Below are 27,458 nucleotides of genomic sequence, written 5' to 3'. Positions count from 1 at the left end.
TGAGTAGGGGGGAGTGTCTATAACCTCGGCAGCTGATGTGAGATAACAGCGTAAATGGCGATAATGGCGTCGAAATGCCACTGAGACTCGACATTAACTGCAAGTGTTCTCTCCTCCCCAGATTGATCCATGAAACAGATTTGATGATTTTACTGAATAAATATCTGCCTGTCTGTCTGTCTGTCTGTCTGTCTATGTATATGTATATGTATATTTATCTGTACATACATCTGTCTACTATTAACCCTTTGAGTCCTCGAGGGTTAAACCATCATCCTCAAATAGTTAAACCATCATCCTCAAATAGTTAAACCACCATCCTCAAATAGTTAAACCATCATCCTCAAATAGTTAAACCATCATCCTCAAATAGTTAAACCACCATCCTCAAATAGTTAAACCACCATCCTCAAATAGTTAAACCACCATCATCCTCAAATAGTTAAACCATCATCCTCAAATAGTTAAACCACCATCCTCAAATAGTTAAACCATCATCCTCAAATAGTTAAACCATCATCCTCAAATAGTTAAACCACCATCCTCAAATAGTTAAACCACCATCCTCAAATAGTTAAACCATCATCCTCAAATAGTTAAACCATCATCCTCAAATAGTTAAACCATCATCCTCAAATAGTTAAACCACCATTCTCAAAGGGCTAAACCATCATCCTCAAACAGTTAAACCACCATCCTCAAATAGTTAAACCATCATCATCAAATGTATAACGTGTACGTGTTTGTTTGGCAGACGACACATCTTCCAGCGGCCGATGGGGGAGTGTAGGCCCCAGGAGAGGACTACGGGAGGCTGCCCTGTGTCCTGCCAGGGGGAGAAGTTGGCCCCTGTGTGTGGGTCTGATGGATACGTGTATGACAACGACTGTGACATGAGACGACTAACTTGTGGGTGAGTCTCTCTCTCTCTCTCTCTCTCTCTCTCTCTCTCTCTCTCTCTCTCTCTCTCTCTCTCTCTCTCTCTCTCTTTCTCTCTCTCTCTCTCTCTCTCTCTCTCTCTCTCTCTCTCTCTCTCTCTCTCTCTCTCTCTCTCTCTCTCTCTCTCTCTCTCTCTCTCTCTCTCTCTCTCTCTCGTTGATAGTATAAACATATGCATTTGTCATTTATTAGTTCACATAGATTCTGTCATTTACAATTTATATACATACTGTAATTATCAGATGCACCATAATTTATATTTTAAGCATTTTTTTTTACAACCTAACCTGACCTAACCAAACCTAAACTAACCTAACCTAAACCTAACCTTCTGCATCACCTTCCTCCCACAGGTCCCGAGGTGCAGGAGCCGTGTACAAAGTAGACCTGGAGAAGTGCCTGAAGAAGAACGTGAGGTGTGCCAAGATGACCTGTCCTCCCAACGTTGATGACCCCGTCTGTGGCACTGACAGCACCACCTACGCCAACTACTGCTTCCTGCACAAAGCGACTTGCCTGTATGTCTTACCTGTACCTGTAGCCTGCGGTAGTCTCCTCTGTACCCGCCTGTAGTATGAGTGAGAGATGCAGTATGAGGGATCTGTATGAGTGAACGACTCAGTATGAGGAATTAGTATGAGTGAACGACCCAGTATGAGGAATCAGTATGAGAGAGATGCAGTATGAGGGATTAGTATGAGTGAACGACCCTGTATGAGGAATCAGTATGAGAGAGATGCAGTATGAGGGATCTGTATGAGTGAACGACTCAGTATGAGGAATCAGTATGAGTGAACGACACTGTATGAGGAATCAGTATGAGTGAACGACACTGTATGAGGAATTAGTATGAGTGAACGACACTGTATGAGGAATCAGTATGAGTGAACGACTCAGTATGAGGAATTAGTGTGAGTGAACGACCCAGTATGAGTGAGAGATGTAGTATGAGGGATCAGTATGAGTGAACGACCCTGTATGAGGAATTAGTATGAGTGAACGACCCAGTATGAGTGAGAGATGTAGTATGAGTCAACGACCCAGTATGAGGAATCAGTATGAGGGATTAGTATGGGTGAACGACTCAGTATGAGTGAACGACCCAGTATGAATACCAACCATAAGTACAACACCCTGCAGGAAGAATTAGGATGAGTGAAGGTGTTTCTCTGGACGAGGAGGTCATGAAGATTAGTCACCCTAGCTTTAACCACCCTGATAATAACTTAACCTAATCTAATGCAACTTAACATAGAACCTAATCTATCCTAACCTAATGTAACCTGACCTAACCTACTCTAATCTAATTAACATAATCTAATTCCCTCAAGTAACATTAGGACGCTTAATCATCAGGTGAAATAAACTGGATTGGCTAATCTTCATGTGATCCAAAGTTAGAATTTAGTACCATAGTAAATATAAACCCAGACTGACCCTGGTACAGTGTATAAACCCTTAGCAACGCTGGCAAAGTTTACTGTCCCTCCTACAGGAAGGGCGTCAGTCTGGCCCATCACGGACATTGCCATTACCGGAATGAGTCTGACGAGTGCCCTAAGGAGTGCCCCACGGCCAACGAGGATGAGTACCCCTTCTGCGGCTCCGACGGCAACGTTTACGTCTCCTACTGTGAGATGAAGATGAGGACTTGTGGCCAAAAGTAGGTAGAATCTGGTCATTGGTGAAATAGGTCTAGGTATCGAAATTATCTTTTAGAACTTCAATGTATTTTATGAGGATAGGACCAAAACTTTACCAAGATGCTTGTTGTTGGTTCATTAATCATTCCGTGGCACTTACTCAACACATGGGTGATTAGTGTATCGATATAAATAAGCTGTGTCCAAATACACTATCACCTGAGTCAACTTATACAGCTTTGTGACTGATCACTGAACCAACTGTGTCTTCGAAATTCCGAACAGCAAACAGCTATGTGTCTAAAGCTCCAAGCACAAATTCAGTCACATTGAGACTTAAGATAAAGCTCTAGTTATAGTACTGTACAATACTACTGAGAGCGACATCATTTTGGCGAGAAAAACCTTGACTCGAGTCACCGTTGTTTTGAGATCGTATAAGAATATAAGGAAAAACTCTCAGTATTAAAGTAGCACTGTAGTAAAAGTTGTCCTCATTCTCTCTCCTTATATGTATCTATTGGTCTCCCCTCCTCTCACTTCCTCTTCCCTACACCACCTGCAGAAAAAGACTTAACACTTGCCCTGCCTACAGGGTGGTGCCAGCGGCTCTGCATCACTGTACTGCCACCAAGGACTGCTTCACCGACTGTGAGAAGGACCACGTCGCCGTCTGCGCCTCCGACAGCAAGATGTACCGCAACGCCTGTGAAATGAAGGCCAAGAACTGCGGGTAAGGGAGAGAGAGAGAGAGGAGCAAACACACACAGACATAGAAACACCGATGGACACGTGAGACAGACATATATTAAGACAAAGACATCAGCAGACATGGGAAGATAAACAAACAGAAGAACACATAAATAGTCAGACAAATAAAGCTAGAAGTAGACAGATACACAGACAGACAGACAGACTAATGCAATATTGATCAATGTTATGACAATTGGTGTCAGTCTAATTGATGTAGGGATTCTAAAGATTACTTGTTTTCTTTTTAACTTGACATTAATGTGTATAATGACCCTGTTTGAGGACACGAGTGTAGATAAACAGTAAAGAAACACAAACATACAGTGTATATAATGTGTACTACTACCACTGTTCTTGTAAGTTTGTCCTTATTGTACTGCACGAACTTATGTGTGTGTGTGTGTGTGTGTATGTGTGTGTGTGTGTGTAATAAAAAATGCATGATCGTAACATCAATTGATCCATCGGTCTTTAACTTATTTTCATGCTACTTGGTAAAAAGTATATGTTAAGACGGTTACACTCTGATAAGTCCATCCATACACACTGCCGTCCTTCTCAAGTATAGGGGCCAGAGATATACATCATCTTCGGATGGCTCTTGCTTTTAGTTCAAAATCAATCTACAAATGCATAGGAAGACTCGAGTCCCCCTCCTATCCTCTAACCTGCTTCTCTCGTGTTGGTGTAACATCTAGTAAAACTCTACTAATCCTCTGATTAAACCTGAAAAATTAAGGAATTCTGACATGTGTTACGGTCCTTCCCGCCCAATATAAAACACTTGTTCCGGGTGCTTATAAACAGGTGTCTTAACATTCACCTTCTCCTCTCATAGGAAACATGTGTACCAGGTGCCTATGGACAGGTGTCTCTCTGGCTTCAACTTCTTCAGCTGCCGCAGAATGTGTCCGCCCATGTTCGATCCTGTGTGCGGCACCGACGGTAAGACCTACAGCAACGATTGCTTCCTCAAGATGGAGAACTGCCGCTCTCGTAGCCTGGGCCGCAGCCTCGTGACCCGCATCTACCACGGCAAATGTGGCCAGCCCGTCCCGCAGGCCAAACTTTACATGTTCAGATAAATCTTTTTTGGTTCCTCTCCCCTGCAGGTTCCCCGCCCTCTTAGAAGGTTTGTCTGTATAATAGGTTCTGGTGATGACCACTTTTACTGTGTCTGGCTCGGCCCCTACCATAAAAATAGCACCAACACGAGTGGTCAACAGTGGCCAACAGTCTCACGCTTAAGAAAGTTACGTCAGACGAACTTTCGCCCGCCGTCAACCTGCAGTGGCTCTCTTTTATGGTAGGGCGTAAGTTCCTCCCACGCCGAGTACCTCTGGGCGATGAAAGGCCCTGACAACCACAGTGTACACGACATATATATTTTGAAGCAAAATTTTGTATGACGAATCTACTTTTGACTCTCATAGTCAACTCGTACAAGAAAAGAATATTCTGTATTATTTAACAGCATCGTCTGAAATATTTATATAATTAATACAGATATGACAAAGTATTCCTGTTTAATTATAATCATTAATGACAAACAGCGACATATACAGTACTTCATTACAGTATTTGTATGTTTATTATAGATAGTCATTGGTAATTACAGGAAACTTTAGCATTCCAGTATTATGCTAAAAAGCAGCCAAAAAATTTAGTTTTACTGAGAGGCAAATGTTAAATCCAAGTTTATTAATATTGCACATTTATTATGATATATATTAAGTAAATATCGTTAAAAGAATAGATTTGTTGTAGTATTTTAACATAACATTTTATACGGTACCTGGTCTTAACCCTCAAGCCTGGAAGAACTGACCAACAAAAATGAGGAAACAGAAAACACTTTAGCTATGAAGAACTTAACATCCTAAGGTCTATGAGGTATCTGTTAACACTGGCAACAAGAAGAAAAGATTTATAAACACAAGTATATTTGCCAGACATTCGTGAACACTTGTAAATTAAAATAGTACGAAGGGAACTTATTAATTTCATAATATAAGGGAGAGTTTTAGATAGTTGTGCTAATTAACGACAGCAAGAACAAGAATACACAGTTCTTCAGGACAATGACTAAATATAGAAGTAATGATAATAATAATTATAATAAATTAGTTTATTTCCGAGAATGGGTACATATTCATTTTTTTACAGTACTGTGCACGTAGCAGTCAAATCTGCCGAGGTTAATTATCATATTAGACTTTATATAAGCCTTTATGAGACAAATTAATTAGGATGATGATACTGAAGGAGCTTAAGTTAATGGATGTGTCAAGATTTAGGTAAATTATTGTTTAAAGGACGAAATATTTGCAGTGCAATATCATGTAAGAGAAATGAATGGACGAAGGTGATTCACAACTTTTGCATTCAGGTTGACAGTATTTGACATGACTGCAGGTCGACATTAATTCATATCACTCAGGTTGACAATTTTTGACATCATACAGGTTGACAGTATTTAACATGACTGTAGGTTGACAGCATAACTTAGCAAAACACAGAACGACAGTACTTGACATGACACAGGTTGACAGAAACATGATAGTACTGTATACTACCCCAGTACTGGTTGATTTTGCCCTTAGGTATTTGACACACAAACACACACACACATCAAATTAATTATCGATCTTCACTGGAGTAACTAAGACCATGCCGTATTTAGCGCATAACTGCCGACTATAGAATAATTACTGCATGAGCTGCCTCGTCTGCCATTTTTAAGTAATTCTTGATTTTGTCTAGTGAATAATAGAACAGCCAAACTTAAGCTCAACGTGGAGGATGTAGCGACGCTTGCTTTAGTGCTCATCGCTCACAAGGGGGTGATATATCTTATGAAGTACAGTATGTGTACCCGCACCTCTGCAGTAGACGCTTTCTTGTAAGTCTCGCTGTCCGTGGATGAGCTGTGTGATACCCTACTGTCCGTGGATGAGCTGTGTGATACCCAACTGTCCGTGTAACTATCCCTTACTAGCCCCCCCCCCACCAGTGTAATTATCCACGGCTATACGGTATAATTATTCACATTGCCTTGAGACTCTCTTGCTGTTCTTAAGATTCGCACAATACACTAGTGACCAGCCTGTAGAGTCGTTTGGGGATCTACTGCAAGCTTGTATTCTACTTTGACTGTACTGTACTGTACTCCATATCCAGTATTTGAAGCAAATTTATATTGTCAAAATATTTCCAATTGTATTTGTATAGAAAGTGAGTCTCATTTCATATTTGTTCAAAAAGATGAATCCCACTTTCTGCTTTAAGCTGAGGACTTAAATGCAGGTGGTGCTAGGAGTAATGAACGTATATCTTCCTTAGTGTTTACTGTGAGAAGTACTGGTATCTACGTACTTGTTGGTTGTGTCAATGCCTTAAATATGGTGCCCAATGAAGCTTTGAGCTATTGAAAGATTCAAAACAAGTATTTGCCTACCCCTTACATATCATTTATTATATCAATGACCCTTTCTTATGTAATTTTGTAGTGTATTTGCGATAATGTTATATTTACTATGTCCCCTTTTAATAGGTTGTCTTGTTTTAGTGTTTACGCAAACTCATTTCCTTATTTGTGCTGTTGTTTTAGTCTGAAATTTTACATTAAGAACTTCGGATAAATTATTCTGTTATGTTCTTTACGAACTCTTTTTAATAAGTTATATAATTTTTATGCAACAGAAAGGCCTTGTAATAGGTCGTATTTATTGGGATATTTATTAATATTTATTGTTTATATAGTCGTGTCTGAAAGCGCGCACAAGGCCACATTCGGTCACGCCCACACCCACGAGGAAGCGTCCCCTGTGATAAACTTGTATTGTTGTTGTCTACTGTAAGTGATTAGTCCTGTAAGCACCGTGAAGGGCTACAGGCCATAGTCACGTGTAGAACTACATGTATTTCATATGTTATGTAGGTAATGTAGAACACTAATAAACTGTAGCAAAATGGTGGTGTAAGAACGCAAATTGGTACAGAAACCAAGTTACAGCAGAATTGTTTCAGTTAATTACAGTAAATCCACATTAATTGTAATTTTTCTGTCCCAAAAGCTGTATGTAATGGACTTGTTGTTCTCCGTGGTAGTGCACACCCCAGACAGTGTTTTGTTATCTTATAATGTGCCTTGCTATTATTGTTTGTAATATGGTATAGCGTGCAGTTTGTATCTATATTTGTGCAATAAAGATTCCTGTAGACGATATTGTTTATGTAACCTTGTTGGAGGATGATGGAAGGTAGTCAGATAATATTTTCTGATAATTGACAAACGGCCACCAAACTAGTGCCTCATTTCCCAAAAGAAATTAGATAGCCTTCAGTTGCCTAGTTTATACTATTGATGGGATGATTTAATAGAAGTTAATAAGCACCTCAAAGAAATGTCCTCAGTCATGTATTAATCTCTGGAGCTTGTGGACGGCCACCTTACAGTAGGGTTTGCAGACTCAAGTTGAAAAAGCCACAAATACAGAAATATGTTCCGTTTTGTGAGATCGAAGAATTTGGCTTTCTCGCTGGAAGATATTATGAAGAAGATATTCTCTCAGTGTGTTACCTGCGCCGAGCAAAAACTATCTTCCTCCCACCACCCGGTCGTCTCGTCCAGGCTATCCGACCCTTCGCCAGGATATTAGTAGACTTTACATATAAGGACAAGTACCTTCTAGTTGTGGCTGATGAGTACTGCCGATTCACCTTCATATATACACTTGTACAGTCATGATTACTTCCAAAAGTTGATTCTATTTAGATTTCCCTCCTCCATACATTCTGACCGAGACACCCAGTTCATGTCTCGAGAGTTACACAAATTCCTATTGGATCAAGGAGTTGGTAGGACCCACACTACCTCCATCATACAAAAGGAAGTAGATAGTCTATAAAACTAATAAAAGAAAACAGAATAATCTTGTAAGCTGTTAGACTTGCTTCTCTATCCTATAACTCACCTGACACTCAATGGGAAGTAGTACTCAGCAAGGTTTTACCTTCTTCGCGGTCATTACTCGGTACTGATACTCATGAAACACTTCGTGAGATGGTTTTCATTTACCCAGAAGTCAATCAACGGTTACTCATTCCCTACCTAGATCTCGGACACAGGTTCGTACATGAACGTAATCTTTTTCTCTGGTAGAGTCACTGAATCTGATGAGTGTCACTTCCAGTTAACATCGTGTACCTTATTCTGATGGCCGCGTCTACTGTGTCTACCCGAGATCTTGCTCCCCCTGGAAAAAGGGAATAATGATTCAATGTCCATAGATAAGACAGATGAAGACGCTGTAGCGGATGTCGAAACCTTCGAAGAATCAACTGGGTCCCATCACGACCTACCAGACCTTGATTGGGTCCGACTAATTACCCAAATGTAGCCGCAATGAAGTCAAATAATGGTCCTACATGAATAAATCGGGCTGTGAATCACTTCTCGATTATTATTTGGTGCCATAAAGTCCAAAAAAATTGGTGAACTTAATTTAATCTGAGTTGTGTTAGGTTAGGTTAGGTTAGGTACATGCACTCGATCGTTTAACTCAGATTAAATTAAGTTTACCAATTTTTTGTGACTTCGTGAAACCAAATACTAGTCCACAAGTGATTGGCAGTCCGATTTATTCATGTAGGACCATTATTTGACTTCATTGCGGCTACATGCGGCTACATTTGGGTAATTAGTCGGACCGCCAGAGCCAGGAGTGATGGGACCCCGAGCAGTTATTTTCGTGTGGTAAACAGTAAGTTCCCAACACCAAAGTTGCTTGACGATACTATCTTATCCTCAGGTCCTTATACACAAGTAGGTAAGTATATATCCTTCAGATAATGTAATAGGCTCGAAAACATCCTAAATTAGGGAGCTAGCACTCACAGCTGTGTTTACCAGTGCCCGCCACGAGTGAGTGCCATCGTTACCTGTTGTCTTCCAATAGTACACACACACAGGGTACCAGTTGTTAAGAGATGTTGGGTTAAATTATATTATATTAACACGATGATTTATTCGTATTTACATTGATATTCCTAAATGACAATTAAATATACTATATCTTGAATAATTAAAACGTTATCAATAAGAAGGTGGATATATGTATTTTAAAAAATGTTAAATAAGTATTTTCTTTACATCAAAATATAGAGATACTTTAACCCAGCGTGTACTGTTGTTATTCTCACCATCATGGCAGCCTTTAAGAAGACTCACACACGTGCCTACAGCAAATCTGCATCTAAAGCTACTACAGATACAACATACTGGAGGAAATTAGAAGTAAGTCAGTGGTAATTAATGTTAATAAGTGTGTAGTGGATATATTATCGTGATCGGCTAAGATCTTATGTTATCGCTATTTAACCGTGAGTGAGCTCTGATTGTCTAAGTACATTGTGTTTAATATGACGGGATCCCCCCCCCCAGGACGTTAGGTAAAGTTAGATAGGTTTCTTTGGTTGGTTAGGTTAGGTTCTAGAAAATGTCGCCTCTTATACAGTATTGATAAGTTTCCATGCTCAATAGAAATGTGGTTAGGTTATGTTTACAGCTACACAGCTATTAACTCTTGAACTAAATGCCAAGTGCCACCAGAGTCAAGGTCAAATGGATGGTTAGCCAATGAAAAATTTGGTTCTGACTTGGACGGTAAATATTCTTTATTTTAAACTTTTTTCTCCACATTTTCAAAAGTTGATGTTTTCAGGCAGTTATATCTTTACACACATTAAGTTCAGCATTAAAGTGAGCCAGAACTTGGTATCCTTAACAGTTATTTGTGGATTTATTTGTGATATATCAATATTAATCGGACATTATTTATGAGCCAATGAGCTGCAAGGAGGGCAGGGCTTCTGGGCCTATTAATGTTATTGTCAGCAGAAAAAAGACTAAAATTATGTTGAGTTCCTATGGATTCCTATTTTTTTAATACAGTACAATATATGTTTTACAGTACTGTACTGTATTAAAGCTTACTATTGATGTATGATTTCAGTTCCCCGTGACAGTAAAGGAGTTCACTTCCATCGACTATGTAGATGTGTGTCCTGTTGAGCCATACTATATCGCTGTTACATCTGGTCCTAAGGTAAGAAAGGTCATGGAAACAGGAATTTTGTTTATTTACACTCACTACTAGATCTCACTGAAAGGTTATGGGGATGTTAGTGTGAATGTATACCAGCAAATAAAAGAGAATACTTTAGTGTATTACTGTACTGGATATGTATACTTATGGTACTAACCACCCTGTAGTTTAAGAAGGCATAACTAGGGGCTGGGATGTAAATTAAATATTTTCTCTGTGGTAGTATAGTACTGTATGTAGTACACTTGTGAACAAACGTTTGTAGACACAGACCTGAGGCTATATTGACACTGAATCTCTTAGCTTTTGAGTCTGAAACTTCATAAACAAATTCCTCTTTTTATCAACAGAATAGTCTGTATTAATTATGAATACTTGTGTGAATTTTAATGTCTCGATACATGCGGTTCAATACATTTTTATTACATATCTGATATGTTTCTAAGTAAAATTTTAACCAACCAAAAATTATGAATGATGAACTAAACTCCAACAACTGAAATGATAGTTCAGACAAATTGTGTGTGAATGAGGATACAGTGACTATGGCCAAGAGAGAAAGGTTAGCTGTGTACGATAATGATTGATTATTTAACCTGCCTTTTTCCCCCTTCCAGTGTTCCCCCTTAAGGGATTTCACTTTTACTGTATATATAATATTGATGGCTTTGTAGAAAATTTGGTATTTTTCACTACTGTATTATGTTTATTATTATTGTGAATCATCTGCATACACAGTTAAATATTTAAACAATCATGTGGTCATTCAGTATTACAAAAGGTTATAAATACTGTATGCATCACACTCAGTGTTAATGAATTACATAGTATGTCCACCCACTGTGTGTGTCAACAGCTTCAGTAATGTGTGTTGGCATTGAATCTACCAAACTAAGGCCGATGTTTGGCCAGTGTCTCAGGCACTCCCACACCTCTTGTGTCTTGTTTTCTATGGTTTGGGTGTTGTGGGTCTCCCTCCTCCCCATATCCCACTCTCGACACAGATAGCCCACAGGTTCTCGACTGGGTTCATCACACCCTTTTCTTGGCCAGTCAGTCACCTCTATTTCAGGGTGATGGGAGAGCCAGTCCATAACTATATCACTCATATGAACAAAACTTGTCATGCATCAGAATAATGGGGTTTGTTAACATAAGAAAGTGAGAATGGAGGAAAATGCAACGGGCCTATTGGTCCATACTGGGCAGTCCCGTTTACACCCAACCCCTATCGCTCATATATCCTTCCAACCTATGTTTGAAGCTATCCAGCGTATTTGAGTTAATGATGATGTTTGGTGACTTGTTCCACTCATCCACTACTCTATTTCTAAACCATTGTTTACCTATCATGTGCCTAAATCTAAATTTGTCTAATTTAAAACCATTGCTACAGGTTTGCTCCTGGTTGGATAGTTTGACTACCTTTGTTTAGCCCTGACTGCCTTTTATACACCTCAATCATGTCCCCCCCCCCTCACTCTACGTCTCTCGAGGGAGTGCAAATTAAGATGCTTTAACCTGTCTCTGTACTCAAGGTTCCTAATGCCCGGGATTAGCCTTGTCATTTTCCTCTGAATTCTTTCTAGGGATTTTATATCCATTCTGTAGTACGGTGACCAGAACTGAACTGCGTAATCCAAGTGAGGTCTCACAAGCGCAAGATATAGTTTTAGGATAACCTCGCTAGTTGTTATAAATCTTCTGTTCAATTGCATTAGCTTCCCTGGCTCATACACCCACATCCATCCCCTAAATCAGGTGCTGACTTTCCTGCTTGTGGTTCTTTATTGAATGTGATCCTTCCTAAATCATGTATCCAGCATTGTACAGTCATGCCCCAACCTCCACAGAACATTTATCATCCGTGAATATCACAGTTCTCCAATAGCTAGGATCCACACAGAGATGCTGGAGGGCAAACCTCAGATGAGCTTCCCCATGTGCCCTCATGAGCCGACCTTTTGTTGCCAGGACGTAGCAGTGTACTATATCTGTATGTTGTTTTGATGACAGCATTGTCTGGTCATTTGGGGATCACAAGGCTGTTGCAGGTAACATGTCACCTGTACAGCAGACTTTAGTGGTTGTTATTGTGTTGTTTCCAAAATCCTGTGACTGCCTTGAAGCATGGTCTGCTGCTGCCTGGCCTCATCTCCTGACTTCCTCAATTTGTCATCTTCAGAACCCTGTGAGACGAACGATTTCTCTCACTAGCAGACTCGTCTTCCACATTCCATTAATTTTCCCTCGGTGAACAAGCACATTTGGGGCGTTGTTGCATCTTCCTGCCATACCTGAAATTTATTATTTATTTTTTAAATTTCAGTCTGTGAGTGTTATATACATACAGTATTTAACTATTAATCATGTTGAATTTACTGGATTGTGAATGTTGAATATAAATCAATGATGCTGATTAATTAAGTATTCAGATATATACTAAGTATAGGAAACAAGATTTATTGTAAAAGAGTGATCATTCTTCTCTGAAAAATTCACTGTTTTCTTAATGTTATCTATTTGATGATTTTGATTGTTACTAATTTTCTCCCAGATTGATATTTACAACAAGCAGACAGCACAGGTGTGGAAAACTTTGTCAAGATTTCAGCGTTTAGCTTATGGTGGAAAGTTCAAACAAGATGGCCAACTTCTTTTGGCTGGCTCAGAAGAAGGTGTTGTCAAACTTTTCAATTACAGACAAAAGCAGCTCCTTCGATTATTTAAAGGGCATGAGGGGTAAGTTTGTGCTGATCAACAAAGTTTGTTTCAAGAAATACTTTATGTGAATGTGTTGATATTTGTGAAAGGTAGAAAGTATGGGGACTTTTATATTAGGTATAAGCCGCAGGAACATAAAAGGAAAGGAGTGGACCTGTTCTCAAACTAAGGTGTAAAACATTATAAGGGCAGGGGAATTAAACTGACAGTAGACATATTGCAAGAGGAAGATATAGTATTAACATTGGACCAAGGATTTCCTCATCTTGATCTTACTACTGTAGATGCAAAGAGACTAGCTAGCTATTTGTACAGTATGCAGGGTATTGGGAAATTTGGAGGTGTTGTTTGGACAAGAATAAGGGTTTTAGCAGATGATTTTGAAAACATTGGGAGTTTTTCATCCAAGAATGATTGTTAGAGACTATGCTTGCATTTGTAATCCTTAATAGTCTAGAAAATGTTATGGGATCAAAGTTTATATGAGAGGTTGTGGGAAAGTAAGGGTGTATGGGGTGGTTAAGAAGCACTTGTAGTTAATGAAGATTTTCAGAGATAAATATGAGGAAGTGGCTTTAAAGTTGAAGTAAGCAAAATGTCCTACATTAACATAATCATTTGATGTATAAGTTGGTCTGATATATTCTTGGTCAAGATTTTGACAAATTACAATGTGTTCAAAGATTTTTTTCTGATTTATTAACATTAGCAAGAAATGTTTAATTAAAAAAATCTTAAATGTTTTTGTATTTTTTTTTTTTTGCATTCATTGAATACTACAGTAGTCTCAAGTTCATTATGTTTCATGTTTACAGTCCCACACACCGTGTTGACTTCATCCAGGGTTTACCACATATTGTTACCTTCTCTGATGACAAAACTGCCATTGTTTGGGACATGAGTGATGAGAGTAAACTCTGCACCCTCTCTGGACATACGGTACAGTTTTGTTTATCTTTTATACATCGTGGTGTTGCTGTCTGGGAAAACTTCCTTTTCATTCTCCATATTTGTGTAATATATTCAGATATATTTTTTATCCAGCAGTGATTATAAGCCTAAAATTTAGTTAAATCTTTTAAAGACAACAAATGCTGCAAATTTTCTAAGCATTATTATGGTGTCAACTAGACCAGGCCAGGAAGATACCCATCTTCTTGGCCTGGTCTACTTGACACCATAATCGTTTGTACATAAGTTTGCTCCATAAGTTAGAAATAATACAATGCTCTTATGTACAGTTGTCATATACACATACTGTACTGGTGGTAGAGTGGTTACATTTGGGTTCTTATGATCTTGTCATGAGTGAAGTACAGGAGTTGGAATCTAAGCAGGAATATGTTTTATATTTCTCACCTATTGTATTGTCAAAATTTTTGCTTGTGTCTTTACATAGACTTTGTTACTGGATGGCACCCAAATTAGGCATATAGTATTTAATGTTCGTAAAAAGTCCAGGTGTGCTAATGAACTAGAGGTTTATTGTACTGTAGTCAGTGAATTTTGTACTCTGAACTGAACACAACCATTGATACTAGAATAACTACATCATGGGAGGGTGTAATTACCCTTGAGGTTGATCAACCATACACCAATACTTGAAGGTTACTGCCACTTTCCCTCCTGCAGTAGCTATAGCCCCGCACATTGTAACCTTTGCTGGTGACCTCGACATTCCTGTATATCTGTATGTGCCGATCAAAGCCACTGTAAAGTCCATCAGTAAGGTTAACATATATTGCTTCAAAAGTACCAACATCCTCCCATCACTGGATGATTGTCACACTTGAATCCAAGTGATAACAAAGAAATTGTAGGTAGAAGATTAATTACTAAAGAAGCTGGGAATACAAAAGTTAAATACAGTAAAGGGAAATTATAACAAGATAAACAATGATTAATGTGAAATCTGAGAAAACTTTTATGATCACCAATTAAAACTGTTGTTACTGTTGTAAAAAAAAGGACTTCTTAATGCTTCAGTGGAGGATCCCAGACCAATCACTCTACTACTGTTCCCCTTTATTAGTCTGGCATAATGAGTGAGTGATTTTGATTTATGGCTAAATAAAAAAAATTAAAAAATATGTTGATGCTGTAGTGTCATATATACATTAATAACTTTAGTGCTAAAATGGGGCCAATTTTTTTCTGTTAGTATTATGCTGGTTGATTCAGTATGAAGAATAGTAATCTGTTTGGTACATAGTTTAGTTCAGCAGCAGCTATTATTTATACAGTATTACCTGTATATGATCTTGTTTTAACAGGATTTTCTCCGGGCTGGAATTGCAAGTCCAGCATCAGAGAACATGATCCTAACTGGTTCTTATGACCACACAGTCAAGCTGTGGGACACACGGACAGCAACCAGCGTCCTTACAGTTGACCATGGGGCTCCAGTTGAGAGTCTGGTGTGTTTCCCATCAGGCGGAGTTTTTGTTTCTGCAGGTATTGTACATAATCTTGTCTTCACACACACACACACACACTGTATTTTATATACCCTGTATGTACAGTGCTTTTAGATAAGTTAGCCTCTAGAGGCTTTGAATGCATTCTAGCATTAGTGAACTTACACAAAACCCTATTTTATGTTTTAAAATTTTTAGTTAGTGTGATATAGGTGAAGAGTTTTTTTTAGCTATATCCTGCATTGTGAATAGTTTAGTGGTTTCAGTACTTTTTAGTGTATCAGTTCCTTGATATTTATGATGGTATGCTGTGTATTAATGCTCTATATTATCCCCTATTGACAGATTACTCTTTACAAAGATATTGACTATTAATGATGCATAAGTTAAGTGAGCATATATTTGTTGTCCATATTTTTCACACTAATTTTTTTATAGGTGGTTGTGAGATCAATGTGTGGGATGCCATTGCAGGACGATTATTAGCCAAATTGTCTCAGCACCACAAGACTGTCACCTGCCTCTCCTTTGCCACTGACAAGAAGAGACTCATGTCAGGTTCACTCGACCGCCATGTGAAAATTTACGACATTGACACCTATTCTGTTGTTCACACACTTGATTACCCTTCACCAATTCTCAGCATGGCAGTTGCTGTAAGTGACAGATATTGTTTTGGGTTTTGATTTCTTCCATACATCTACCATCACAGCTAATTCTCAAACCAAATACTGTATAGCTTCTTTGGCTCCCTTTCCCATTTTACTCTTCAGATAACTCACTTTCTATTCTAAATTTTATTTTACTTAAAACTATGTTTAATAAAACTTTGCAGGGATGACTTACTAAGCTTATTAATGTAAACTGGGTGCACTCTAAGGCTCCTTGCTTTTTAGGAAATAATACAAATATTTTTTTTTTTTAATCACTGGGAAGGTTTCCTTTGAAGTACTGTACAGTATATAGAATTACATATTTTAGTCAAACATTTTATCCCATTCTTGCCAATTTGTTTTATGAATTCGTTTGGAAGCTGTTCAACCCTACAAGCTTTTATCATTTTTCATTTTGCTCACAGCTGCCTCAACTTCCGTTTCCAGAATTGTCACTTTGATCTTTATTTCCTTGTCTTTTCTTACCTCTACTCCATCATTATATAATTCTGCTACGTACTCTGGCCATCTTTCTTTTACCTCTTCTGCCTCAAACAGGATCTTAATATTTTTTGCTTTTAATAATCCAACCCTATTTATTTATTTATTTATTTTTGCTCATTTGTTGAATCTTTCTGTACATTTCCTTGTAATTATGCCTTCTGTCATCATCTTCAATTGCAATGCATTTCCTTTCTTGGCCTGTCTGCATTCCTTTTTAATTTCTTTTTTAATTTTCATGTAAGCCTCTTCATTTTCTCATATTTCTTCATTTATTCATTTTCTTTCAAATTTAATTTGTCATACACTTTTAGCGTCGTTCCCCCAATGTCCTTTAAGTTTTCTCCGGTCTCTACCATTATTTCTTTGTAATTATTAATTTGTTGTCCTGGTCCTTCATCAAAGTCACATTCTAGCAATACTAAAATATATTTTCTGTTTCAATTTTGTATTCTATCCCGGCCCTTGTTTTGAATTTACCTAAATCCTATTTGATTTTGTCCAAAATTTTTCTTTTTAATATTTGAAGTTTTAGCCTCACTCAACTTATTACTGGGACATGATGTGACCCACAGTCTGCCACAATTGTAATGATTTTTCTCCAACTTTTATAGTTTCATTACATGTAACAGTAAATGCACTAGATGGCTGGCAAGCCAGCAACGTAGTTATAGCCCATCACCTCCACACGCATTCAGTTTCCACACACACACACACACACACACACACACACACACACACACACACACACACACACACACACCTATGCTCCGGGCTCTTCAATTTTTTTAATTTTATAGTTTTATATTGTATTTTCTTTTATTTCTGAGCCACATCTTTTATACTGAGTGGAGGTCAGCACTGTGCATTGTAGGGTTTATTGGAGGATCCTAAGAGTGAGATTCATCTACTGTACTGTAACCGGAAAATCTCTATCCGGCAGCTCTTAATCCCCGTAGATGCCGGGTAATGGGTTTTAGTGTAGTACCAAGGTACACGACCTTGGGACCCATGTAATATGTGTGTATAAGGTTTCAGGTCTCTTAACTGTTTCCATTTTGGAGCTATGTCAGCCAATTAGCTTTCTGGTTATAAATGGCTTTAGGCCTCATGAGGAAAGTTTGAGTGAACATACAAATGTTTATTTCAGTTGTAGCTAATAATATTACATCTCCTTGGTCTAGACCACAGCTTTATCTGCACATTTTACTTGAACTGCCTAATTTCAGAATGCTATAAAATTTAATCTCGTGCTTTAATTTATTGCTATATCTTTTTAATGTATGTTTAAATCTCTTTACCACAGCCGGGAGATTCTACACTAGTTGTTGGAATGATTTCTGCTGGGTCTGGGCTCTTGTCTTTTCAACATAGACGTAGTCCAGAAACTACTGCTCCTGTGTTATCCAAGCGTAAAGTTGCAAATATCAGGAACACTGTCACTGATGAATTTGTGGTGATGCCCAATGATCAGGTATGTCTTAAGGTTATTTGAAGGTAAATTGTTATTTAAATATTGTACTTTTTACACACTTTTGTGCTTGTTGACTTTGGTCACCTACATACAATGGGGTATGCTATAACGAATCTAATTGGTTCTAGAACCTTGTTCGTTATAGCATTCGTTCGATATAGGATTAATCCGTTCCAGGCCCCCAAATACAACCACTTAACACTGAAAAATATAATATGAAATTGTAAAAATTGTAAAAAAGTGCATAAATATGCATCTAAATCCTTGAAATAAGGAATATCATTAATACTTGTAATAAAAAAAACAATAAATTAGTAAAAAAAAATTCATTGTAGGAGTTTCGTTCGTTATAGCATTCTCAATTTTATAGGTAAAACCGTTCGTTATAGGAATATTCGTAGTACAATCCATTCGTTATAGCATATCCCACTGTAGCTTTGTTTGCTAAAGGATTTCCACCATTAGTGGTGCAAACAATTGTGGTACAGTATGATTACTGTCTCTAAGCAGCATGAAGCCAAAAAGCTCAACACAGCACTTAAATCTACATATTACAGGTCATTCAGTTGACCTCTAGCCCTGCTCTGAATGAGGGGTTATTGAGTGGTAGAGGTGATTGTTATACTTACATTTTAGTCCTACAATATGTCTACACACTTGTTTCACCTCTAAAGTAGTTATAGTGAGAAACCCTCTTGGCAGGAATGCATGCTGAAGTAGATGAATGTTGTTTTCTACTCATATTGTAGAGTTTGTGGAAATTTTTTTTTTTTTACCAACAATAGAAGTTACTTGTTATGAAAACAGGTCCCTACCTGATGCCTTGGATTGGCAAAAAATGAGTAAGTTTGCACTGAGCCATATTTGGTGGAGTGATGCAGTCAAGTATTTCAAAATATTTATCGTGATCACTGCCTTTTTTTTTCCTGATGAAAGTTGTGATGCCATTGACTTTATCAACAGGTTGTTCATCATCTAGAGCGAGAAAAAGTTGCAAAATATGATAGAATGATGTGCAGATTTGAATACAGCCGTGCATTGGATGCAGTTTTGACTTCATACACTGCTCAGAAAACCACGAATGTATCTGTTGGCGTCATGCAGGAGTTGATAAGGTGAGCCAATTTACTATAGATGTACATTTCTGCATTTGCTGTTTCATAAGAACATTATATAGTGAAGAAGATATTCATACCTTAGAAACAATGGAGTGATGGTCAACCAAAATAATAGTAAAAATGGGTTCCAACTCATCAATCCATATTGTATGCTGTTTAACCCCCTACTCACCCAAACATTGTTTCCCCCAAAAAATTAGGCATTTTTTCATCCTTGCCATTCACCTCAGATGATGTCCTCTACAGTCTATACCAAGGTGTTACCCTCGGATAGGTGTGTATCCCTCAGATCTCAAGTGTGCCAGCCACCACACTTAACCTAGAACTGCATACTGTGGCATCACTGCCCCAAGTCTTGATGAGATATATTTCTTCATATTAGCTGTTGAAGATGTGATCAAAGGATCCTCATTTCTGCTAAATATTTCCAATGGGGTTAGGTTCCTGGAACCCAAACACAGATCAAAATATCATAAATCAAGTTCAATGGGATAGGTTCCTGGCCAGTCTGACACCCATATGTATCACCGAAAAAAATATCCTGGAATATATGCACTGTACTACTACCACTACACCCATAAACAACACTCACCACATCATAATAACAAGCCTGATCATCATCACATATTCCTTCGAGGCTAAGGGACTCTTGAGGTGGCGGCACACTGGGCACTTTTATCCAAAGTTGTTGCCCGTTTTGCTGGCCACTGGCCTGACAGCCCAGCAAGCAACAGGATTTTAAACTGTTGCGAGAAATGGACAATGGTTTGGTGGTGAGCTACTGAGCTTTGCTGGCTGGATTAGTGTTCAAATGAGCTTCAAATAAGGTGTTGAATATTTAAGTTAAAATTGAAATAAATTACGAAGCAAGAATAGTTTAAAATATAACACATAGTGTGGTGGCATGTTTCTATTTATTTGTGACTTTAAAACTTCTTAGTTTTATTAAATCATAATTCAAGGTCTTTGACCAGCCAGCCGCTTCCACTTTTAAACAAACTTCACAACGCACCCATTGTCTTTTCTTTAGTTTTACAGATGCCTCACTTGCTTCAGCAATTAAAGAACTATAGCACAATCCTACAAGGGCTCAACTGTAGTAACGGGATCCATGGTGAACCTCGTCTAGACGCTTTGTTGTTGTTTTCGTCATGTTGGGCAGACGCGCCAACAAAACATCCAAGTGTGACTGAAACGTCTCATTGTTTTGCTGACTGGACCGTGTTTGCCAAACTTGTTGAGAGGAAAAGTGCCCAGTGTGCCGCTGCCTTTAAGGTGAAGTGGAGACATCCACCTGAGTCCCACCCAGACCTTGTGGAGTCTGAAGAGTGATCACTGGAGGTGTAGCTTTTGTCTTGGCCTTAAAGATGGTGAGCAAAATACTTGCCAGACACTTTAATAATTACACTGATCACTTCACTGTTACAAAAACAGAGTGAAAGTACCTCAGTCACTAAAGCACTTCACAGTCAGAATGAAAGCACCTCACAGTTGCTTCACTGTCAGTAAAACTGAGTACAGTACATGTACTGTACCTTTACAGTATAATACAGTACTCTGAAAATTTGTAATTTTCTGCTTCTGTAAGAGGTAAAAAATCACTGGTAACATAAGTAATGATATAAGCTGCTGCTAGTGCTCACCTCATGTTCACAAGAGGCAAAACACTTTTCAGTCAAAAAAACAGCACATATCATTTCACAATCACTAAAACAGAGACAGCATTCAGATAGATGATCAAGGTGTCTACTGGTCTGGAAAAGCCAGGGAATTTTACAAATAAACCTGGAATTTATGTAAATTCAGTTCAAATTCAAAATATTTTTATCTGACAGCAATCTTACCATAAATTAATGATGTACAGTACTATATAATAGATAAATAATTCAACCTTTAGGAACAAATTTCAGTAAATAGTCCACTCCAATAACTGAATTGTGTGTGTACCTGTCATATTTCATGTTAGTGATCAATTAACCAAATGTTACAGGTTATACCTACTAATTCTGCACTGAGTATTGTCAGAGATGAATTGTTCTTATAAGTAAGTGACTTTATTTAAGTGGATTATTCCCCATACTAATCATGAGTCATATAGGTGGATCAGGAGTGATTTCTCGGTTTTATTTGCTGGTTTTCTGGCTTTTTTGGAACGTCCGGGTCAACCCACGAGGAGAAAAATATGGAGGGAGGGGGTGAAGGTCTTTGCCGATGTTCATCACTAGGCTTCGGGTGGGTCATGAAAGAGTCTTCAATTTCTTGATTAATATCATTTACATCAGCTTTAAATTTCCCAATACTCGTACAGTATATACATATAATTCAAATCCTCTAATTTTGTTATTCTGTCATAGTAAATGCCATATTAATATACCTGGAATTTTTCAAATTTACTCCTGGAAAACCTGATAATCCATGGAATTTTGTTTTGTCTGGCCAGTAGACATCCTGATGATGCCTCAGCTGACAAATGAAGTGAGTGATGCGTTCCTTATACTGACTTGGTGTGATGATGAATACCGTTAATGTGAGTTTGTTTACATCGCAAATAGTGAAGTGGTCTTAATATATCAGCATCGTTAACATGAATTATTGTAGATTAGGATATTGTAAATAGAGGTTTTCCTGTAATTATAACATTACTGTTTACAGCAGGATAGTTACAGTCATCATGCAGCACTTACTTTCTTATCTTTTTCTTAATATCTATTCAAGATCTTTTGTACATCATATCCACACCACAAAATTGTTTTATGCATACCTCTTGCTGTACTTAATACCATGAAGTAGAGATGAAGTGTTTGCCTCGCATATGTTTTGTTCCATTAATTTTTTTGTATTGGTATGAAAGAACTATATGAACAGTACAGTACTGTATCTCCCAACAGACGTAGAGGAATCAAGACTGCTGTTGCTGGTAGAGAAGTGAAGACCCTAAAGCCTTTACTGTACTTCGTGCTCAAGAATATCCGGCATCCAGCATATAAAAAAGTCCTTATGGATGTTGCTAATGTTATTATTGGTATGTATTGCTGTTATTTTCAGGTGAATTATAACAATTCAGATTCACTTGTGAATTTATATTACAGTGCAGTTGTTTTATAAAAAAATCCCCATATATTTTCATACATGGCCTCGTGACATGCACTCTAACAGTGTATATGTTTATCCGTTTAAACCCGAGACATCATGGAAATGATAGTAGAGAATAAAAAAAATAGATTCCTTGTCTCTTATGATCATTAAGTAATACAGTACACATATAAATTGTACACAGTATTACAGTGATGTAAAAATGGACAAATTATGAGTATAATTTTCTTCATATACTGTACTGTGGCTTTATGGATTATTTACTCGTATATTCCTCTTGATAATTGACATGGGCTTGTTATGAACGCATTGAATTTGTCTTTATCTATACATATAGGTACTTCTGTCTTAACCAAGAGTGTTTGTGGGGTTAAGGAGAAAGTGACTTGGGTAGTGATTGAGATTTAGTGTTTGCATACTGTATCTACCGTACATGAATAGATTTATCAATTTGTTTGGATTATTTTAAACTAGAAGAGGTGTATACTATACAGTATACTCAGACAACAACTGGTTTATCAGCTCTTACCTAAAGTCATGCAGCTTCCATAAAACTATAAACAACTAGGATAAACTTTCCATTCCCTAGTCATGCAAACCAGGGATATTTAGTAAACCCTTTGGATACACCCCTCCGTCCCCATGACACTATCTTAGTATTTTGGAAGATATGATTCTATTGCTGCTTATTTAGGAAATGGGATGACTGATCCCCACACAGTAGTTTTTTTTTCTCCAAAGTGGAATCCTTAAAACTTGCAATATTTAATTTCCGTTTCCAAATGCTTAGATATAGGCAAGTTAATACACAAAATATTTCATTACAAATTAATTACTTTTGAAAATATAGAACACTAAGTAAACCTTATAATTATCCAGGATAATTTGGGTATATAGTAAATAATGCAAAAAATTAAATATGAAAGGAAGATAAAATGCAGCAGTAAAGCATTGTTTTTGTTTGTAAAACACTGAACAGGATTTTGAATATATAATCTTATATACACAAATATATAAGGTACACTGTTGGACTAATAAAATAATCTTAGACTAGACAGAATAGAAAAACAAAATGGGACAGTATTCTGAACTGAAGAGTTGCCGTGTGCTGTATTTCCCACACTCTTTGGTTTACACATTTTTTTCCTTTATGGCAAACTAGAAGGAAATCATATTTTGTTTGTACTATCATGTATATATATATAAATATATATTATCAAGGTGCTGTAGACATATTGGAAACCCAAGACTTAAATTAGTAAAATAAAGTGAGTTAGATGACTATGAATTCACTTTTTCATTAAGTTATATACCTATTCATTTTAAACTAATTCTGTGTATTTTAAAACACGTTTTTTTCTCAGCTATTGTTGATACATAACACTCCAAGGTATGCAATTGTTTGTATACGCTCCCTGCTATTTTCAGATATTTATGGTGATACGTTAGATGAAAATCCTGGTCTTGTGAAACACTTCATGCAACTGAAGGAGGAGGTAAGTTGTTTCTCTTGGTGATACTCTTGATGGAAAGTTAAATGAACATTTACATCAATAACTAATATGGTGGTATTTTAATGGGTTGAAGAGACAGTATGAGCCTGCTGAAGCTGTCATCAGGCAGTATACATATTAGGCTTGATTCCCTTTTAAATACTTTGAGGTAGTTCCACAGAATGACTTGGTACCTAAAATTATGTCTTTGAAGAAATGGAAGAATACAGTGTAACCTTCTGATAGATGGGCAAGTTACATGTTTTTAAGTACAGTACAACATTCCCATTATTTCAAGAGGTCTCCTGATACACGCTTTCATACTGTTGTGATACTTGAATTATCACTAAATTAAACAAATAGATGCACTTCCTCTATGTTTATTTTAGTTGACTGTTTAGCCTGAAGTATAGTTCAGTAATGTGTTAAAGCACAATTGATAATTACAGTAGATGCAGCACTTTTCTTTGGAGGGGGGGGGGGTATCGTTGATAATTACAGTGGATACAGCATATATATATATATATATATATATATATATATATATATATATATATATATATATATATATATATATATATATATATATATATATATATATATATATATATATATATATATATATATATATATATATATATATATATATATATATATATATATATATATATATATATATATATATATATATAATGCCCATTTTATTGGTTTATTTCTTTGTCCTTTTTCTTCCAGGTTGCTGCCGAGATGAGAGTGGCCAGGGAACACATTTCACTGATGGGTGCTATTCAGATGTTCCTTACAGCATCAAATCCAGAGCGAGCTCCAGCTATGACCAGCATCCAGCAATTAACAGCAACATCTACCTTGCACTACAATGATGTCCACAAAGCACTCCAACCATCTTCATCTGCCAAGTCTGCACCAACTGTTGTTGTAGATGTTAGCTGAAAGGAATTATACAAATGAACATCTTTCAGAAGTGTATTTATGTATAGAATGTGAAAGAAAAGTTGATTTTTTTATTGCTTACCAAACAAAGTGGCCTATTGGGAATTCTCTCATCTACTGTACTGTACCATTTTGGGTGTCTGACACAGGAAGTCTGTACTGTAGGTTAAATGTGCAGTGTTAAATTATCACGGGTTATAAATCTTTTGATGGTACAGTATTTGTTGTGAAACATGAATGTATGACTTGACTGAACTTAGGACTTCCATCATAATGTAAACAAACAATGTACAGGAATCCCTGATTATTTGCATATTTTGTATTTGCACCTTCGACTATTTGTGGGAGGCAATATCTTACATATGTTTGAAAGTTGTGGGGAGCTACTGTGTCACGAACAAATGCACATCATGCTGCCAACTCCTCTCTTATATGGTTAAGTCAGTCTTTGTTTACAGTTATTTGTGTTTGTTTACTTACATTCTGCAATTTGATTTTTATAATTTTCACTGCAAAATCACCCTCGACATTATGGTTTCAAAGCAAAAAACTAGTGAACGTGAAGTGCACGGCATAAAAGTTAACTCCTTCACTCCAGGGACACCACTTTTTTTATCTTATGTAGCTAACACAAGAGGATTTTATTCAGCTCAGAGGCGACCCTGTACACAAGGGGATAAAATAGAAAAGAAAGTAAAGACATAAGAGTAATTAGAGGAACTGAAAGGTGAAACCAGTGGTGCTGTTATCGGCAGAGAATATGGTGTTAACGAGTCAATCTCTTTGGAGTAACAGTCTGAACACATAATACTGTACTATACTCTACTGTATAATAAAAGCTTACACGTAACTGTAGTTTATACCCATAATGTCTTTTTATTGTACATATGATGAATTCTCAATATAAAAAAAAAATCATATGAATTCATTTCTCTTTAAAAGCTCCATTTGACATCAAATGTAATCATTAATATTAAGGACTTACCAGCCTTGGGTATTATTTATAGTGATTCTCAGCTTAAAATAATGAACTAGTGGGAATAATTATGCAGCACCCACCATTGACATCAAACAGGACTACTATAATAATCAAAGGACTCGACCAGTTCCAAGACCCTGTAATGCTCGAACAAGATGCGATTAAAATCATTATTAAACAAGAATCTCGGACTAGAGAAGCCTGTAAGGCCAGGGAGTATTAAATGTGGTGTAATCCTTTAAATGAAACAATTGGTCATCCTGCTCCACCTCCCTACCACCTGCACTGTCAACATGTAATACGCCATCTTCATACAGTTCACCTTTGTTTGTTTCATGATCCAAGATACTGTCATCATTAATTAGGTATATTATATGTTTCTATGAAGCGCAGGGTCGTAGATAAAATCTTGCGTGAACTGTTTTCAGACATGTGCAATATAAAAGTAAAAAGACTAAGGAATTTTACACTGGCAGTGTGCCGACTCTATATTTAAAGTGAGAAGTTCAGCTGTGAGTAGTGTTGTGAAGAATTAGTGTTTATTAAACAAGACTACAGTGCACAAGTGTGTTTCTGTGACCTGGTGGAAGTCTACCTGCCTGTTGTTTGTCTGTACACTGATACAGATCGTTGGGAAATTACCAGAGACTATCAGGACAGCCAGTGGTAATTTGACGACTCTTGTGGGATATCTACTGCTTCTGTACATATGACCCTAGCTGCTGGTAACCAGTGGTGGAAGCTGGGTAAGTGGTGAAAGGAATATCATAACAGTTGTTTGGTTTAAACTTTAATCTTGGATTAATGATGTAACCTGTGTGAACTTTACTTTTCACCTTATCTTATGATTTTTTCCTGTGAAAAAGACATAATTTTGAACAAGAACAACATATCTGTATTACTCTGGTGTACAATTTGTACTTAAATGTACTAAGCTAAGGGACTTAAAATTTTATCTCTTAGTGCAACTAGGAGATGTTTATAATCAAATTAATTGCTGTCTTGCAAGGATTCCAGTATTTTCTTTTATTTGCCACTGATCAGCTTACTAGCTGTTTGGCCGGTTTATTCTACCAAGTTAAGTATAACATTTTATAAGAGAAAAACTTTAAGCCTAAACCAAATTCATCCTGTAAAATCCTGATCACCGCCCTGCTGTCTGGGAGGGGGAGTGGGGTGTTAACAACCGGCAAAAGGAGTTTAAGTTGTCAGTGGAGGTGGTGCAGGTTAGGGACTCAGGGTTATGCATGACAGGGAATTTAAGTTTTTCTCTTATAGAACCCTGAACCTCTGGGCATTGTTTTATTCCACACAGCCTGTTCAAAGTGCTTGTTAATATTTGTTTTTATCCTTTCCCCTCTAATTATAATACCTAACCTATTAAAGTTCCCACGTATACTAGTAAGCTGATAAGTGGCGAATATGATAAGAAGAAATAGCAGCTGACGATATTTCCCACATACAAAATAACCACTTGTAAATTTATCCCCTGTGTCCACCATACAGTTCGTTGGTAAAAGTATTGGCTGTTAACTTATTGACTGTTAACTTTGCTTCATATTTAGTACATTTTCTTCCATCTGGTTCAAGTGATCAGGAGTTGAGGACAAT

General features: G+C 37.2%; 2 protein-coding genes across 2 annotated transcripts in view; both read left to right on the top strand.

Annotated features, from left to right (window-relative positions):
• Nucleotides 1-7,558, top strand: part of LOC121868732 (serine protease inhibitor dipetalogastin-like) — a 47,311-nt gene extending 39,753 nt beyond the window's left edge. Inside the window, exons 6-10 of the mRNA XM_042369600.1 lie at nt 755-913; nt 1,293-1,457; nt 2,435-2,602; nt 3,178-3,315; nt 4,174-7,558. Of these exons, the coding sequence (XP_042225534.1) occupies nt 755-913; nt 1,293-1,457; nt 2,435-2,602; nt 3,178-3,315; nt 4,174-4,420 (877 nt within the window). The 3' untranslated portion in view covers nt 4,421-7,558. The remainder of the gene's footprint in view (nt 1-754; nt 914-1,292; nt 1,458-2,434; nt 2,603-3,177; nt 3,316-4,173) is intronic.
• Nucleotides 7,559-9,508: 1,950 nt separating this feature from the next.
• On the top strand, nt 9,509-25,718 carry LOC121868729 (U3 small nucleolar RNA-associated protein 15 homolog). The gene is made up of 11 exons (XM_042369598.1): nt 9,509-9,633; nt 10,352-10,444; nt 13,002-13,186; nt 13,984-14,107; nt 15,442-15,622; nt 16,024-16,241; nt 18,046-18,213; nt 19,177-19,328; nt 22,220-22,353; nt 23,853-23,920; nt 24,653-25,718. Exons 1-11 carry the CDS (start codon nt 9,544-9,546, stop codon nt 24,866-24,868), a joined length of 1,629 nt encoding a protein of 542 aa, XP_042225532.1. The 5' UTR covers nt 9,509-9,543; the 3' UTR covers nt 24,869-25,718.
• The last annotated feature ends 1,740 nt before the right edge of the window (nt 25,719-27,458 follow it).

Source organism: Homarus americanus, unplaced genomic scaffold (genome assembly GCF_018991925.1).
Source record: "Homarus americanus isolate GMGI-L3 unplaced genomic scaffold, GMGI_Hamer_2.0 scaffold30535, whole genome shotgun sequence".
NCBI lineage: Eukaryota > Metazoa > Arthropoda > Malacostraca > Decapoda > Nephropidae > Homarus > Homarus americanus.
This window is presented reverse-complemented; position numbering and strand designations above follow the sequence as displayed.